General features: G+C 43.6%; 1 protein-coding gene across 1 annotated transcript in view; it reads right to left on the reverse strand.

The window, feature by feature from the left end:
• LOC105394687 (TBC domain-containing protein kinase-like protein) overlaps positions 1–11,001 on the reverse strand; it is a 29,617-nt gene extending 18,616 nt beyond the window's left edge. The window contains exons 1-11 of the mRNA XM_048625065.1: positions 10,744–11,001; positions 10,314–10,566; positions 9,897–10,113; positions 9,613–9,726; positions 8,993–9,141; positions 8,457–8,700; positions 8,077–8,238; positions 7,348–7,525; positions 6,599–6,672; positions 5,530–5,662; positions 4,885–5,072 (exon numbers count right to left, since the gene is read on the reverse strand). Coding sequence (XP_048481022.1) covers positions 4,885–5,072; positions 5,530–5,662; positions 6,599–6,672; positions 7,348–7,525; positions 8,077–8,238; positions 8,457–8,700; positions 8,993–9,141; positions 9,613–9,726; positions 9,897–10,113; positions 10,314–10,566; positions 10,744–10,933 — 1,902 coding nt within the window. The 5' untranslated portion in view covers positions 10,934–11,001. The remainder of the gene's footprint in view (positions 1–4,884; positions 5,073–5,529; positions 5,663–6,598; positions 6,673–7,347; positions 7,526–8,076; positions 8,239–8,456; positions 8,701–8,992; positions 9,142–9,612; positions 9,727–9,896; positions 10,114–10,313; positions 10,567–10,743) is intronic.
• Positions 11,002–13,203: the final 2,202 nt, after the last annotated feature.

Below are 13,203 nucleotides of genomic sequence, written 5' to 3' on the forward strand. Positions count from 1 at the left end.
AGCGGCCACACCCCGGTAAACCACGTCGACTCGTGGGCTAAACCTGGTAGAGGGTGGTCGCTACAGACTAGACGCGGACATCTCCCGCGAAGTGCATGAAGACTGCTTGGCGAAGAAGGCAACCCACGCTGATAAGCAACGGATGTTGGCGGACATGGCGAGCAGCAAGGCATGGTGAAAGGCCTAGGCCAATGGTGGAGGTCTAAGAGACCATTGGGCAGACACTGCATCCAAGCTCTTCTCTGATCGTATCGGCTCTCCGTTCCATCGGATAAAGAAGAGTAAGGACAAGAGAGTGCACCTGTGTTCGCGCGTACATTTGTGCACTTTAATATTTCCTGCGCATCTGACTGCATACTGACAATGGACTCCGATAACTCAAGTCCTATGGCGATGGACGAAGCAAAGAGGTCTGGTGGTGATGCCCACTGGGCTTTGGTGGAGTCTGCACATAGGCGGCTCAAGGAGAGTGGTCGCTTCTGCACTGCAACTGGGTAACAGTGGAGATTCGGCAGCACCATGAGTGTCGAAGCAGCCCTATTTAGGGTGGCACTGCTTCCCCGCTCAGCCGGGAAAAGGGCTAGAAAAGGTGCCCCAAAAAAGGCTTACCCCAAAAACACTGGTGGTAGTAGCCACGGCTACCCCCGCATCATTCAACTCGTGGTCGAAAACACAATAAAGAAAAAGGAAAGAAAGTAGCAACAATGACATTCGGTGCGTGGAATGTACGCACGTTGCTTGATCGTGCTGGCAACCAGTGCCCTGAGCGTAAAACCGCCATTGTAGCTCGAGAGCTTGGTCAGTATGATGTGGATATAGCTGCCATTAGCGAAACTCATTTGGCTGATGAAGGGGAGCTAGTGGAGCACGGCGGCGGTTATACCTTTTTTTGGAAAGGGACTGCTGCCGCAGAACCCCGGAGATCTGGAGTCGGATTCGCGGTTAAAAACCAAATAGCTAGGAAACTTGAAGAGTGTCCTGTTCACGTTTCGGACCGCGTTACTTCACTACGACTGCACCTAGATAATGACAACTTTCTGAACGTGATCAGCGTATATGCGCCAACAATGAATAACGAGGAAGACATCAAGGACAAGTTTTACGAGGAACTCACGCAGACTCTTGTAAAGATTCGTCCCAGAGAGCAGATCTTGCTGCTGGGAGACTTTAATGCACGCGTTGGACGAGACCACGAAGCTTGGCCTAAGGTCCTTGGTAGGCATGGAATTGGAAACATGAACAGTAACGGATAACTACTGCTAAGCTTGTGTGCCCAATTTGATCTGGCCCTCACTAATACTATGTTCCGACTTCCAGCCAAGTATAAGACCACATGGATGCACCCGAGATCGAGGCACTGGCACCTTATTGATTACGCCATAGTCAGACAACAGAATATCTCGCAAGTTCTCATTACGCGAGTTATGCGTGGTGCCAACTGCTGGACAGATCACAGGCTTGTCGTCACAAAGCTCAGAATTCGTCTGCACCCTCCTCGAAGACCTCAGAGAACAAAATCCCAGCGGATAAACCTGGAGAAACTGGAAAGCCAAGAAACTCGAAAGGAACTGACGGAGCAGATGAATAACATGCTGCAGTCGTTTGAGGTTAGTGATGGTGACCTTATTGCTAAGTGGCAAACCCTCTCATCCGGCATGTTGGATACCGCATCTTCAACATTGGGTCTAAGAACTTGTAAGCATGAAGACTGGTTTGACGAGAATGATGGGATATTGGCTGAGGCGATACAGAAACACCGAATCTTCCGCCAGCAGCATAGTGAGCGACCACAACCCGACACTGCAAAGTTGGTTAAGCAAAGTGCAGCCGAGCTGAGGAAGCTAACTCGAGAAGCAAAGGACTCATGGTGGCAAGAGAAAACCCGTCAAATCCAGTGGCTAGCAGACACAAACCAGATGGGAGCTTTTTATGATGAGGTTCGCAAATTAGTTGGGACGTCCTACCGCAGTAGCGTACCTCTTAAGTCGCATGATGGTACTGAATGCTTTAATACCAAAGAAGACGTACTGCAACGTTGGGCCGAGCACTTTAACAACTTGTTAAATGTAGATCGAGCAGTGGACCTGCAATTCATCGATTCGATTCCCAAGTTACCTACTATCACTGAGCTGGATGAACCACTGACACTAGATGAGGTTGTAGTAGCGATAAAAAGACAGCAAAATAAGAGGGCAGTGGGGATTGACAATATTCCGGGAGAGATACTCAAGTATGGAGGTGATAAGTTGCATGAAGTGGTCTGGAAGATGTTCTTGCAGATGTGGGACGATGAGCGAGTGCCTTCTGACTTTCGTGTTTCTCGCATCTGTTCTCTTTACAAGAACAAAGGAGATCGCTCCGACTGCAACTCCTACCGAGGCATATCGCTGTTGTCTACTCCCGGAAAGATATTTGCAAGAGTACTCTTAAACCGCCTGATAAAGCTATCGGAGAACATCTTACCAGAAACCCAATTTGGCTTTCGTCCAAACAGAGGAACATGTGAAGCTATCTTCTCCGTGCGTCAGCTACAAGAGAAGAGTAGAGAGCAAAACCGACCGCTATACCTTTGTTTCGTGGATCTTGAGAAGGCATTTGACAGTGTACCACGTGAAGCCTTGTGGTTGATGCTGGTGAAACTGGGATGCACGGAAAAGTTCGTGAGGATACTGCGGCTCCTGCACGACGGCATGGAATGCTGTGTTACTGCAAATGGGGAACAGTCAGAGTTTTTCTCTGTGATCTGCGGCGTAAAGCAAGGCTGCGTTCTTGCGCCAACCCTATTTGCCCTATATTTTGCAGTCGTAGTCCGTGAAGCTCAACAGAACTCTTCCGAAGGCGTTCGTATTCGGTTCCGCACAGATGGGAATGTCTTTAACTTAGCAAGACTCAGAGCACGGACCAAAGTATCGTACGATATCGTGTCGGAGATAATGTATGCAGACGATCTGTGCTTCGTGGCGGAATCCCCAGAAGGTCTGCAAGAGCTGATGAGCAGTCTGAATGAGTCATGCAGTAAGTTTGGCCTAAAGATCAGTGTGAAAAAAACGGAGGTCATGGGTTTGGACACACATGGTAATGACGACGTGCCACTTACTATAAAACTTGGTGAAGACACACTGAAGCAAGTGGATAAATTTAAGTACCTGGGTAGCACAATAACATCGAATTGTGACCTTGACGCCGACATCAACAACAGGATCGGAGCAGCAGCTGCAGCGTATGGCAAGCTACGGGTCAAGGTATTCCGGTCGCATGACTTAAAGTTGGCTACAAAGGTGTCGGTATACATGGCGATTGTTTTGCCCAGCCTCCTCTACGCCTCTGAGACTTGGTGCCCATACCGCAAGCATATACGCGTGCTGGATAGATTCCATCTTAAATGCCTTCGTGACATACTCAACATCAGATGGTCTGATCGCGTAAGGAACACGGCTGTGTTACGACGGGCCAACGTTGGCGGAATAGAGGCATATCTGATGAGGCGGCAGCTGCGCTGGTGCGGGCATGTCTCCCGGATGTCCACAGAGAGAGTCGCAAAACGCATCTTCTACGGCGAGCTACAGGAAGGCAAGCGGAATCAAGGCGGCCAGTTCCTGCGGCACAAAGATGTGTTAAAGCGTCACATGAAGAGGTGTGACATAGATCCGTCACACTGGGAGATGCAGGCTGAGAACCGATCAGAGTGGAGGCTCACCGTGCAGAAGAAGGTCTTTGAGTTCGAGGCAAAACGGAGAGAAGATCTCGACGCCAAGCGTGACGAGCTCAAGGCTAGACCACCGAGAGCCATTTGCTATAATGTTGTCGGAGGAGTGCTGACTTGCCGTCAATGCGGTCGCACTTTCGTCAATAAGTTGGGCTATAACAGCCACCAGAGAGCACACGAGAGAAGCTCGCAGTCACACTGACCGAACACGGTCTGGAGAATATATACATATGTATGCATGATGACTGCTGAGTATATAAGCACCCATATAAGACATATTATGTAATAATTAATAAGGTACCACATGGCTTTTTATCAATCAACCTATATTGCAATCAATTCCAAGACTACTTAATGCTAAGGACGTTTTCGAGAACATAATCTATTTTGGACAAAATTGCCAGATAAAAGTCCTTTATCAAGAATTATGCAGCATTATTTTTATAGGGCTAATTCTTACCTATCTGATACACAGTAATCAATATTTATTACCTATTTAAAGTACTGTCAGCCACCAGACTAGCAGAGACATAAAAGTTTGAAATTGTTTATCTTCATTAGCAGCGGTCGAGTCGGTGGCGATATAAATTTTATAGGTCACTTACTTATACGGAAATTTTACCTATTACCTACTGCAGGTTGTAAATTACATGCTGCACACATAATTTACTAGTCAAATAAAACAGCAAGAAACAATCCCTGGATATTATTTAGTTTAAACATTGTATGGCGGATCAAACAAAAAAAGTACAGTTACAGTTACTATCGGATTGTCTTTGGACGAAAGTGGTTCAGTTTGGCCAGTAGTCGCATCATAATATTTATGTGAAGGAGCGCTGCGCAAAAGTACTTACATAAACGAATGACTTTATATGATAAATAATCGCGGTGTCGGACAGTGAGAATAAAATACATTGGCTCGACTTTTGCGCTGCGACCCAGCACAAAGTACACTGATATAACCTTCTGCCTACCTCAAAACTAGTAGGTATGTTTAACCTACGTACGCGTCACTTACCTCAACACTACTCGGTACGAGATACGGCTCACGACCTATCACGTGAGTACAAATGTACAGCAGAAAGCGGGTGACTTGCTACGAAAAGCGGGTGACTCCCTTGCGAGTCACCTCTGACTACCCCTTCGGGGATTACAGTCTACCTACACGTCACACCTACCTCAACACTGCCCGGTATGTCGACCTCGGGCAGGTCGGAGAACAGCAGGATGCACTCGTTGAAGCCGGCGCCCAGCAGCAGCCCGCGCAGGCGCCGCAGCAGCGCGGCCCCCAGCGCCAGCGGCAGCCGCGCGCCGCCCGCCGTCAGCGCGTCCCAGATTAGGAAGATCTTGTGGAGGGGGAACACGTCTGTTGGGAGAGAGGGGGGGAGGTGAGTTGCGCTTATGCAGGAAAGAGGGAGGGTGACGAAGAGTCCGCGCTAGATAAGTTTGAAAGTCTGAGACGCGCGTAATGAAACTTAAAAACGTTAGCGTCAAAGTGCTAATCTTGTCTTCGTTGTCTGTCGCGAAAAACTTCCGACTTGGATTATCTGGCACGGAGTCTACAAAGAGTCTGTAATATACATGTAACGTAATGTCACGATGACTATTAAAGACAACTGATGACGAGGATCAAACTCTAAGCCAGGCGGGCGGAGCTGCGTCGTCTGTTTGTGGAGGCGGAGATTTGTACGTAATTCTCCGCCATAGAGGATTTGTGGACGCGGCCTAATGCAAACTCCATGACAATGATAAGAATAATTTCTAAACGTGTTACTTTTCCTCGTGGGCTTTAGGATTTCCGATAAACTTCAGAAGCAACTCACGTGAGAACATAGTCAAGAACCAGGGTATAGCGAACAGCTCCGGCACGAAGCCTATATCGGCTAGATGCGCCGCCAGCGCCGGTTCGTGGTACGCTGCGGTCTGACGGAACTTCGCCAGGTACTCGCGGATCACCTGTAAGGATGGGCGTGTAAGTTATATATTACCTATGTAACTTTCATGAGAAAGCTTAAGCTTATTGTTAACAAGTTCAAAAACTGTTGTTAACATTGTAAAGATGATATTGAAGGTTCTTGCGCAGATTGAAAAGCTGTGAAAGCTTTATACGGTTACAAATTTCCTTAATATGAAAAATGTAAGATTGAATGTTTTGCGAAGCTTATTAGTTGTGATTGCTTCATTTGGTAAAATTATTGTGATATAAATATTTAATCATTACTATGAAAAGTATGAAGAAACGTTCAAACAGTAACCGTAAACCGTTATTGTTAATGTAACGTAATGATGATGGGCACCAATATATGGAAGCTGGGACCACCACCAATAGAAATGAGTGATACGTCGTTGAAAAGGTATTTTTTTGCAGAATATGAATAACGGAAGCGCTAGTCTTGATTTACTGTCCAATTAGAATAATCGTACCTTGAAAGTTTTTATATTTTATTTCTGTAATTTTAATGTTTTTGTTAGTTTTTCACATTCATTTTTAATTTTTATAACAAAATGATCATATTTCATATAATATTATATTTGTTTATTATCTCAGTATATAAAACCAGTTGAAAATAATTTCTCCAATTTCAATAATACGTGTTTACGTGTATTACGCCCTAACTGTCATCAGGAGAGAGAGTGCAATGCCATAGAAAAATACTTCCTTCCGACGAATATATTGAAAAGAGCTATCCAACGATGTATGTCTCATCTTTATTGGACATAGGTCAAACGCCCATTGTCATTTAGGTAATCAGGCTTTAAATTAAGTTTTTTCAATGAAAAAAAAACTATTAGCAACTATACTAATAATAAATATAAGCAGCTAATTAAAAACTGTTTTACGGCTAAGTTTGTAAATAGTGTCTCTCCGTAATGCCCATATCTACTAGTCACCTGCGAGTTGTCCTTCAGGAAGAACTGGTGTAAGTAGGCCGGGATGAAGGCCGATAGGCAGGCGAAGGCGCGCGCTGAGGGGGAAAATGTGAGGTTAGTGTCGATTGTTGATCAAGTATTCATTATCATCAGCCTATAGCAGTCCACTGTTGGATACGTACGTCCGGCTTCTCCTCTGTTTAAATTCAACCTAATGACAACCATTGTACCAATGAATCAAGTCACAGATCTTCTAACCAAACTTATTCAAAATAAGAGCTCAGTGCTAGAAGTGGAGTGTCATTTGTGGAGACGTTTCTTTTGCGATGACACTGCATCTAGTTTGTAATTAAAAAAAAAGTCAATTGCCACTTGGCGGCTTTCGTAAAACGTATGATACGAAATACTAGCCTTTCATGAAATTGTCACCATCGGTGTCTCACCTTCATCACAAAAGTTCAAGTACAAGAACGGGGCAGTCAACGAGTCCAAGCCCTGCCAGTAGACGGCGGGCGGGTGCGTTGCCAGCCACGCCTTGAGCAGCCGCCGCGGCGCTAGCCCGACACTCTCCGATACGTGTAACCACGTATAACTTATGTTTGGACCTTAGTCCAGAGCGCGTTATGTAAATGAGCAAGTGCTCCACTGGAACGCTTGCTAATCATATTGCTTATTAGATAGTCGTATTTCTTTGAAAATCATTGGCAAGAAAATCTTCTGTAGTTTTATTCTGTGCTATCATTATAGGGTTTGTTTCTCCAATGACTCACCTTCATCACAAAAGTTCAAGTACAAGAACGGGGCAGTCAACGAGTCCAAGCCCTGCCAGTAGACGGCGGGCGGGTGCGTCGCCAGCCACGCCTTGAGCAGCCGTCTTAGGGCCGCGTGTGCGCCGCCGCCGGCTAGACGCCAGCTGTACTGGTGGCAGCGGGGGATGTCTACGTCTATCTGATAAGGAAATTGTAAATAAGTATTTGAAAGAAAGAAAGAAAGAAAGAAAGAAAGAAATAGTTTATTCGCCTTCAAGAATACACAACATGGAAAATCAAATAGCAATACAAATTAGGTAGGTACACAGCTTATACATTAAATAAATAAACAATATTTTATGGTTGCCAATCTCCATGTCGTATTTGATGATCGAATGGTGTATTGGTAAGCACGGTTGCTAAGGACAGCGAAAAACGGTCTTTGCCCTTTTGTATTTGTCTCTGTCGCACGCGCATAATACCTAATAGTGCCCTCACGCTCGCACAGTAGCCTTGATGGCCGGCGGCAAAGATTATAATTGGTTGTAGATGCAAAGATCAACTTCGATTTCTACTGTGCTTTAGTGACAATGAACGTAAATTATGTATTTTCTGTTAATTTAGCACATTGTTTGAATTTGGTTGCTAAGTAATTCAGTTCTCAATAAACCATCTTTTCACCTCTACCGTACATTGACACATTGCACCCCCTTTCATTTTTTGGTCCTTCGAGCCGGACCCTTATCTCACCTGTCGGTCAGTAGGCGTGGGGGTCTCCTTATCAACCCTCTCGTACTGATCCTTCACGTCTCCACGCACCCCCAGTAGGGCCGCCCACACCGCCGCACGGAGTAAAGGAGGGATGTCGGTGGCTGCTTCCTGCTTGATGAGGTCTGCTGTGTGGGGGTAGCCCTGGAAAAGATTGCGAGAGCAACTTTATACAGGTTGTTGTAAAAAGGGTATAGTATGCCGAAAGGTCACATGATTTATAATTTAATAATATGTGGGGCAGTTTTTTTGGTGAAATTCAAAGTCATAGACAAAAGTTCTTTAGGATCCCCCCCTGACCTAAGTTACCCCTTTTCGTTGGTGACGGTCAGGCGTGCGTAAGTAAAATCATTATGACTCACATCCAAAAGCCTCTGGAACCACAGTATCCTGTAAAACTGGTATTCCGTATCCCTCTCTCTAATGATCCGGGGCAGGCTGACGGCGTCCCCGGTGTGTCGGGGCTCATGCATGAGTGGGTGGAAGTGCGCGGGCGGTACGTGGGCCAGGCGGGCGCGGAGGCGGTCCAGTGTATAGTGAGCCACGCGCCGGTCGAACAGGGCTGGGGTCTTGCCGCCCAGTGTGCAGCCGTCTAGTAGGACCGCGCTGGAATAATAAATAGTAAGTTATAGATAGAGTAGAAACATTATGATGGAAAGTTAGAATAAAAGTTCATAAAAGCTAAGAAGACGGAGGAATCTCGCTAACTAAAAAATGAGGAAAAAGTAAGTCAGTTTCATTGTTACGACGAGTCCGCCACACACACAGTCATTCACACTCAAAGTAATCATCGCACCTACGCACCCACATTTTTTAGTTAGCGAGATTCCTTTCGTCTTTTTTTCTACTTCCATGACTACACATCCAACTAACACACTTCCCACAAACCCCTACTCACACGGGCATGGACAGTATCGGCGGGCTGTTCTTCACTAGCCCCTGCGTCTTGAGCTCGGCGAGCACGTCCCCGCCGGCGAGCTGCCACCAGTGGTACACGAACTGCAGCCGGCAGCCCGCCAGCCCGCGCGGCGGCGGCGCTTCTAATACCTGGTAGGGGGAGAGAGATTGTAAAATGAATACATTCGTCACGAAAGTCGACTAAAAACTAAAGCCAGGGGGGAGAGAGACATTTTTTGTCGTAAAATTTATACTTTATTTAATACATTCTAGAAAGTCAAATAATGTAATCAAGGCAAGCTAGGCAAGAGATGCATTGGATGCATCTCGTAGTGCATTTTCAAAAATAAAAAAATAAGGCATGCTCTTTTTGATGAACATGGGCTCATTCAATATTTCATGCACTACTAACACTGTCTATCCAGATGTTGGCAAATAGATAGTTCAAATTACCCAGACCACAATTTTAACTTTCCTGATGCCTATGTAAATTTGGTGCTTTCTTTTTGAGTCATAATAGTTTTGTAGAAGTGAGCTCGATATTAGAGAATCACTAAGTTAAATGAGACTTTAGCGGAAAACCTTGGAGGCAGTAAACTGCTGATAAGTGAGCAATCATACCTCAGTACACGGCACTTGGGAGAATTCCTCCACAAGCTCTGATGGTGTAGCTCTTTCACTCGGCATCATTTTCAGGCATTTCTCTATTATGTTTCTCAGGTTTTCTGGTATTTTCTGAAAGCATATTTAAAATTTAATGCATTTAGTCACACATGGCATAAAGTCACAAACTAAGATTGATTGAATTGCATTTACTTAAACTTAACAATATGCCATAGTTTTAAGTACTTATAGCTACATAAATGAATTAAGTTTTTCAAGTTTGTGAAAAATATACTACAAACCATATACTTGTCATAGCAGTCATGTTCCCTCGCGATCCTCTCGGGTGCATTGTTGGAGTGTACGAGGGTGAGGATCCTGCGCAGGACGGGCCCCGGCTTCAGGTTCGTCCACAGCGGCCCGAGGCACAGCTCCAGCAGGATGATGCCGAGGCTCCACACGTCTGAGGACGGACCTCCGCCGTTGAGGATTGTCTCTGGACTTAGGTACTTGGGCAGCCTGGAATTTGGCATAATTTAAAATAAAATGTAATAAGTAAATCTGATCATCCCTTCAACTAAGTAAAGACAAGTATTTGTTTCTTTCTTATAAGATTTATTATAAATATGTTTATGGGATGAGAGTATGCATATTCATCTAGCTTGAGCATAAATTGTTGACCGTTGTATTATTTTACCAATATCAAGCATTGGACTTACCCAAGTGGAAATGACACATCACTCCCTCCACCAGTCATGTAGAACATGCCGTAGTTGAACAGCTTCACCCGGTTCTGTTCATCCAGCAGTATGTTGTCCGGCGCGAGGGTGCGGTGCGTGAACTGCATCTCGTGCAGGTACTCCAAGGCAGAAGACACTTGCCGACCAACGTTGGATATGTTCTCGTAAGATAACTTGTAATTTAAGTCCTTCAGAGGTTTGCCTCCTACCTCTGAGACTACTATGATCCTTTCTGGAATGAAATGCAGTGGTTTTGAATATATTTTGGAGTCCAGTCCTCACTAATTGAGAGGAAACGGTACCTTAATCATGGACGTAAGTGGTGGGCGGATACGAGGCAACAATATTGGTTTTAGAGATACTTATGAGTTTATAAGCAGTAAGGATGTTTCGGGACCTCGGTACGTACCATGTTTTTCACGTATTACATCTAAATACGTGCATAGATTCGTGTGGTTGATGGTGAGAAGTTTCTGCGCCCTGCCCAGTATCGTAATGGAACTCGGTGTAAGTGGTAAGCCATTGCTACCACAAGTCTCTCCGGGATGATTCTTAGCAAAATATGTGGTCGCGGCAAACCTACAATGGTCTTCACTCATTTTACTTTCACTATAAAATACGTTTTATAAAAATCCGAAAATGTAAACAAACAAAACAGGAAGGAAACTACGAACACACTACGAATTTGACAAGTGACAGTCATACGTCAGAATTGATTTTGACGTTTCGACATAAAGGAGATAACCGTATTTTTAGGCCTGGATACCTATCAGTTTACAGCCAAAGAATTGGTACTCAAATACATATTTTAAGCTTCTTCGTAAATCACCGCTTGCTGCAAGCCTTTGCTGTGGTATTTATCAAAATTACCTTAGTAGATTGGCTTTTTTGGTAGATACAAGTTGGTCAGCACTTGAACTCAGCCGCTCCCACACTGCATCAGTGATACATGTGTATTGATGTGAGAAACAGTGGCGGATTTACCTATAGGCCAAAAAGGCCAGTGCCTAGGGCGGCAGATTTAGAGGGGCGGCAAATTTAGCATTTTTAATTTTACAGATTTTTTTAATATAAATTTACGTGTACACAATCTACATATAAATAAGCGCACTGTCATATAATCAGTATGTACCTATATTCTTTGAATTTAGTGGCAACTGTGGCTGCTGAATCATGCTCAGCCCCCCTACTCTTGAAAGGCAATGTATTGTGTCTGTCTTGCGTTGTCAACATTAAAAAAATCATAACTTCTCTTCAAAAGCGTTTTTACAAAGACTAAAAATACTTATATAATCAGCTAGGTAATGCCTATTTTAAGAACCTAGAAACAAGAATATAATGCATACAATTTAGAAGTTATTTTACAAAAACGCCAAAAAAATCTTTTTCTGCTCTAATCTAAAATAAATTCATCATTTTGGGTACTTGGTTCTTATTGCTAGGTTCTAAAAAAAGGCATTATCTTGATGAACATTTATGTATTTTTACTTTTTGTAAAATCGATTTTGAAGGAAATTTATGATTTTTTTAATGTTGACAACGCAAGACAGACACAATACATTGCCTTTCAAGAGTAGGGGGGCAGAAGGGCTAGTAGGGGGCGCAATTAAGTCGTGACAAAAGTTCTACGTCGTCGCGCTCGCTCTTGAGGCTGCGCGATGTGAGTGAGCGCGATGTAGGTATAACTTATGTCACGTCTTAAACTAGCCAAGATTGACGCTTTTTCATGCTGCTACAGGAATTTTTTGTAAACTCGACACAACGCTGGCTTAAATAAATGAGTGAAATCGGGAAAGGCAAAACCCGGAATAGAGTGAATTTGAGACGATGGTCAGCCAGAAAAGAAGCATGTAATAGTTATAGAGATTCTTGGCATGCATATTCTTTGAAATCAATCAAATATGATATTACTAAAAAGCCTGTAACGCGATAAGAAGCGGCGGGAATACTTTCGAATTTGGAGAAACTGGAAACGGCTGTAATGGTAGTTATGTGGAATTTTGTCATATGTACTAAGTACATCAGTGATATTTTTGGACCAAACAGTCACTTGAGTCTACCAAGAATTCGCAGTTTGAAGCTTAATATTTCGCAAACCAGTCACTGAATAAAAAAATTGTTTGAGAAGACCTTTGATATTTTTGAAAGACCTATACAATACCTTACAACAACGAAAAAAATCATCCCCATTTTAAATGTATGGAAGGTAACAATTTTTTTTTCATTAATTTATTTTACCAGTTTGTCGATGCTGTACATTTGTACAAGGTGGATCAAAAGAAGTCATCCTATCTTGATTGGCTCTAATTTTTTTTCTAAATGAAAAACTTCGATTCTGTTTTTTTATTAATTATGTTTATTTGAACCTTTAAAATTTTATTGGTTAAGTCTAGAAGATGATATTGGCCAAATGGGCGCCGTCACAATGGATTGCCCTACGGGCTCCTTTTATGGCATTTCTCATCAATTCAGCGAGAACTTCGGGCGAGAGATTCTCGCACTCGTGCCAAATGTTGTCCTTAAGGGCTTCCAGAGACACGGGCTTATTCACATTAACACGGGTCTTCAAAAAACACCTACAAAAACTGTCTGAAACGGTTAAATCGGGCAATATTGCAGGGAAAAATGACATATAAAACGAAAAAAAAGGCGACCCGAAAACTGAATATATAGTGCCACAAACTTATCTGTTCCGGTGAGAGCTCACGTAAATGTCTAATATTTCTTAATTTTGTAAGATTTTATGTTTACCAGTGGTAGTATTTCGCCCTTGCAGTATTAATAAACCCGTATAATATTTAACAATATATAATTCATTTGTTAGTAATGAGATATGGATCAATTTAATTCGCTGTCACCGGAACAGATA

The sequence above is a fragment of the Plutella xylostella genome, chromosome 13, assembly GCF_932276165.1.
Source record: "Plutella xylostella chromosome 13, ilPluXylo3.1, whole genome shotgun sequence".
Taxonomy (NCBI): domain Eukaryota; kingdom Metazoa; phylum Arthropoda; class Insecta; order Lepidoptera; family Plutellidae; genus Plutella; species Plutella xylostella.